Source organism: Periplaneta americana, chromosome 9, assembly GCF_040183065.1.
Source record: "Periplaneta americana isolate PAMFEO1 chromosome 9, P.americana_PAMFEO1_priV1, whole genome shotgun sequence".
Classification (NCBI taxonomy): Eukaryota; Metazoa; Arthropoda; class Insecta; order Blattodea; family Blattidae; genus Periplaneta; species Periplaneta americana.
The window spans coordinates 108,170,890-108,176,458 of NC_091125.1; the positions used below are offsets into that span (position 1 = coordinate 108,170,890).

At 34.2% G+C, this 5,569-nt stretch overlaps 1 protein-coding gene across 1 annotated transcript; it reads right to left on the minus strand.

Moving 5' to 3' along the window:
• Positions 1-682: 682 nt before the first annotated feature.
• LOC138705687 (transcription factor Adf-1-like) lies at positions 683-5,335 on the minus strand. The gene is made up of 2 exons (XM_069834267.1): positions 5,222-5,335; positions 683-1,638 (listed from the first exon to the last, which is right to left on the minus strand). The coding sequence occupies exons 1-2, from the start codon at positions 5,310-5,312 to the stop codon at positions 962-964; spliced, it is 768 nt and encodes a 255-aa protein (XP_069690368.1). The 5' UTR covers positions 5,313-5,335; the 3' UTR covers positions 683-961.
• Between the last annotated feature and the right edge of the window lie 234 nt (positions 5,336-5,569).

Sequence of the window (5,569 nt, forward strand, 5' to 3'; positions counted from 1 at the left end):
GAACCAGTGAAGGGAAGCTGGCCACCCGCTGTGTTGTAAGCCTGTTAGATGGTACTGGTCACGAGGCACCGCGGTGCCTATAAATTGAGTGACGAACGCCGTCCACGAGCGAGAGATTACTGCGACCCTTCATCTTTCTCAATAGGTCACTAGGAAAGACATAAGCAGTGCTGTAAACATAATTATGTCGAGGACTCTTGTATTCCTTACGGCGATAAAATTGTATTAATTTTAATATGATTCTTACTCTATCATTGAACGAAGATTCTCTAATGGTGGGACACTTAAAAATAATTAATAATATTTTAATTTCAGAAAAAAAAGAAAAGGAAATGTGTTTATGACATTTAAATCTTCAGCGTCACATAATCACACACTAATGGGGCAGCTAAGAAAAGACGAAGGAAGATTTTACATTTATTTTAGAATGACAACGGATAAGCTTGATGAAGTTTTACGTGTGATCGAAGACGACATACGTAAAATGGATACAAATTACCGAGAAGCCATATCTCCGGATCAACGTCTTACTATTGCTTTAAGGTATGAATGAAATTGATATTTATTAATTCTCACTATTGTTTACATATCACTGTCACTATTGCTTATTCACCAATATTGTTCATTTATCATTGCTTATCACTAATGTTTATTTATCACTATGTTTATTTATCGCTACTTATCACTGTTATTTATTGATCGCTACTTATCACTATTGTTTATTTATCATTACTCAACATTATTATTTATTTATCACTATTGTTTATTTATCACTATTGCTAACTTATCATTATTGTTTAGTTATCACTATTTATCATTATTGATTATTTATAACTATTGTGAATTTCACACTACTGTTTATTTATCACCATTGTTTATTTCTCACTATAACAGTGCCTAAATGTAGAAAATAGAGATGCTCTGAAGATGGATATGCGACACTGTCTTCTGTGGCGTAGGCCTATATAATTAATGGGCTTTGTGAACCAGACGATGTATTTGCTGGACTCTGGAACCTGATTGCTGTAGATGCTTGTGCTGAAACTGTTGAATGACTCTCGAGTAATGCTTCTTCTTCTGCTTGTTCAATTTCCTGCTCCATGAAAATGTGAGCAATTTTTATTTTTGTAATCGCCTGTCTTCTTGATGAAAATGTTTTAAGAGTCTTTGCGTAACTCATAAACAGAAGTTCTGTAGCATCCATATCAGTGTGTCGACGATTATTTTCAAGATACTGAACAACTTTGTCGACAGAAGTTTCTTCAGAAAATTTCCGTTTTTTAGACTTTTGTGCCTGAGGAGTAGCCGTCTGTTCAGTTATGGGCGACTCACTGCTTTCAAGTGCAAAATTTGCGTTCCCCCTGTCCTCATCTTTAATACCTGAAATAGGCTCTGCACTCACCTCACTGCAGTTCAAATCATTTTCTGCTTCATCCAGATGTAGGTCTACATGCATAGGTTCGAGATTTGTGTCTGTTCTTGCGAAAGCAAGAAAAGGTTTAAAGAATTCCATTTGTTTCGCCCACTGCCAGTTGCTGTAGTTTTTCTTTGCACTTTGACCTGTTGTTGCTTTTAGAGTTTTCAAAAATTTAGAGTAGGTATCCCTAAGATTCTTCCACCTTTTCTTTAATTGATCTCCTGAAAGAAAAGAAAAAATTTAAAATATGTATATATGCTTGCCTAATCCACTGTCTTTCCCTTCTCTTTCACATATTGCATTTCTCCACTCCTGTCTATCTTGCGTCTCGTTTTCAAAATTTATCCATCCATCATAATCTAGATACACGATCACAACACTCCTTAATATTATCCATTCCCTCCCACCGAACATTCTCACATTCATCTTCTTTCACTGTGGCTGTTCCTCGGCTTTGGAATTCCCTACCGAGTAATGTCAGGGACTGTCAAACATCAAACCAATTTAAGTATAGACTAACGAAATATTTTTCTAACAACAATTTTTGTTACCAATAATAGCTCTTTCAGGTTTCTCAATGTTTAATGGTTATTATATATATATATATCTCACAGAATAAATATTTAAATTATCTCATTGTTATTATTATTATTATTATTATTATTATTATTATTATTATTATTATTATTATTATCACTATTTCTTACCAATGTTTATTATTGTCATACTAACATTATTTATCCAACTTTCATTTTTTAATTTCATGTTGTTTTATGGTCTAGGTATTAATGTAATAACTATGTAAACAATTGTATTCAATTAGAATTAGAATCTGGCTGGGCGGAAGAGAAGGTCTACTGGCCTTAGCTCTGCCAGATTAAATAAATAAATAAATTATTTATTATTATTATTATTATTATTATTATTATTATTATTATTATTATTATTATATAGGCCTACTGTATATTTATGTATATAATCTTATTTTTTTATAGATTTCTTGCTACTGGAGACTCATATTCTACAATTGGTCATAGTTTCCGAGTCGGATTTACAACAGTTTGTGCTAATGTGCGAAATGTTTGCCAAGTTACCTGTGACTGAATGCAAGTAATAGGCCTATTCATGCCAGAACCATCTACCGAAACATGGATAGAATCAGCTCAAGGATATTATAAAATGTGGCAATTTCCGAATTATAATTATAGTAATCGATAGTATCGATGGAAAGCACGTTACTATAAAATGTCCGAGAAAAAGTGGATAAAATTATTTCTGTTACCTGAAAAAATTCTCTACTGTGCTTTTATCAATTGTCGGGCCTGATTATAAGTTCTTATGTGTGGATATTGGAGGGTATGGAAAAAACAGTGATTGTGGTATTTTTGAACAATAAGTGATGGGACAACGGCTAGAAGCTGGTATTTTCAATATTCCGAACGACAAAAATCTTCCTGGACATAATGTGCCTGCTCCACGTGTCATAATCGACGACGAAGCTTTTGCTCTGAAAAGTAATTTAATGAGACCTTTTCTATATAGGCGAGCAAAAGATGACAAGTGTAAAGAAAACTACAATAATCGACTCTGTAGAGCGAGAAGAGTTGTAGAAAATGCCTTTGGCATATTAGCGCAGAAATGGAGAACATATTACAGGCCTATGGAAGTTAATGTGGAGACAGCTGAGCTTATCTGTAGGACAACGTGTATTCTACACAATTTTCTACGAGGAAATACTGAATATTACGACCTCGGAGCTTTCGACAATGCTGCACGACGTGCGTCCACTGTGGCTTTCACTGATCGTGAAAAATTTGTGGAGTTTTTAGCACGTATTCTCTAATGAATACTTAATAATAACAGCGTATAGTTTGACATAAAACATAACGTCCCACTCAACCTCACTTTCTCATTGATTTTTAAAATAGGGCTGTAGGTGTGAGGGAACGGTTGTCTTTTGTTCACTGATATTTATATTAGGCAGTAAGGGTTGAGTGTCTTAAGTACTTCCTGGAGCTAAGGGCGCTATGTTCTATCCACAAGTTTCTTTTATGAGTTAGCACTCATGGCACCAATATATTTGTATAGTTGAAGAAAAGTATTTCTTAATTTAATATTAGCATAATTCACTAATGGTTTATTCAATAGTTACACATCATTGGGCTTTAAAATTTCTGAAGTCACGTAACAATGATTTCTCCTAGGCTTACTTAAATGATATGTGTTTTAAATTATAGTTTTGCCTTCTGGATCTATTATAATTATGTGTATTAGCGCTAAACTTGATATTAAACAAATTATCGGTAAATTATAAGAATCAGTCGCTGTTTTTCCAAACCAATAGGAGATCGGTAACGCGGTATATGACGTCATGCACGGTGACAATACTTCTAAATATGAATGTAATTGAGAACTACCGCCCCCGACACCCCCGCTACCACAGTTTTTCTTTCTCCCTCCCTACACCATTTCACTGCTCTCCCATCCTCACATATTTTCCTCTACTTTTCTCTTCTTTCTCTACTTACTTTATTCTACTAACTACTTTATATTAAATTGGAGTAACTGACTTGCCTTTAAATACGCCGGACTTCGACCCTAGAACATTTCGTTTAGTGAACTTACTTAGCCATTACGCTACGAATTCGTTGATGAATAAACCTTTAACATCAAATAATTCCAAACGTATTAAACATACGACTTTAATATTATCTTATAATAGAACTAAATTCATTAGTTTTCTATTATTCTTATTACAGTTAATATGACAAATAAATCACGAATTAATTAACTTATATTGTGCAAAAAACTAATATGATAAATGTCCGAATGATGGCGTCACACTTAACCACTATCAATTGTGTTATTATACGTGTATTAAATCGATTCACTACACTGCTATCATTAGTACTCTATTAATATTATTCAGGCAAGTTAAATTAACACAATTTTATTAAAACAGTTTATCGTACTTTTAATGTGTGGATATACGTAATGTAATGTGCACGTCATATAGGCCTGTTACGTCATCCAACTTATTGATCGGGAAAACAGCGACTCTTCCTTGGATACTACCAAATTAACTTCAGCATATATCAAAGATTAAAAGGAGCAGTGAAGAGACCGTAATTATTTATCTTAAATATATGTTTATAATGATTCTTGAAGGTGAGTTGATAATAGCCTTCTTTTGCAATAAAAAAACTTCGTTCATACACTATTGCTTAAAATTAATTAGTCCTGGCCTATAGCACTCTGAAAGTGTGCATAACATGTTGTATTAACATAATCTTTGAGTACATATATATTTAAATTTTTCAGTAAATATATAAGCTACGCTATAACGTATAATCCTATAAAACTTATACATAGATTAGGCCTAGGCTCTAATCTGCTAAAGTTATATAATGTCACAATACACGATGTTATATATCGTCGTTGTTCCTGCAATAACTCCTATGTGACATATTTAACGATTTTCAAATGTTTGCTCTATTAAATAACTTAAATAGTGATACAGCAAATAATAAAATCTCCTATATGTAATCATATTTCTTTGTTTCGAAAATGTAAGAATTCACAGTCTCCTATGTACGGCTGCCATAGGATGAATAAATGTGTTTTCTCTTCCTACTCAAAAACTTTATATTTTGCACATAGCCGTTATTGCAGGAACAACGACGATAAATCCTACTGTTATGTCACATACTGTTGAACCCACCAAAATACAAACGCAGCCTTGAGATTCACCTTCTGTATACACAAGTAAAAAAATAAACAGTGTTATAAAGCAGTGATACATACCAGGTATAAGCAGTTCTTTTCCTATGCCATGCCACAACTGATCTTTCTTCCTTACATTCCTGTAATCTTCATTGCTCATGTCGTACAGCATGGGATATCTTCTAACACACTCTATTAACTGTTCAGTCGCCATTGCCAAAATGAATGCGGGACGCGGGAAAACGCTGCTTGCAGCGAACTGCGAGTAGTAACGCTGCAGTCCCGCCACCTAGGCGGGATTGTGTCGCTGCCGTGTGAGTGGATTCGTAACCCGCTGTACTCACAATAATTCGCGCCGGTTTCGCTTTCCCTGATGCTCCCGCGTTTCGCGTTGGCGTGAGCAGATCTTTGATGAAGTTTATGAATTTA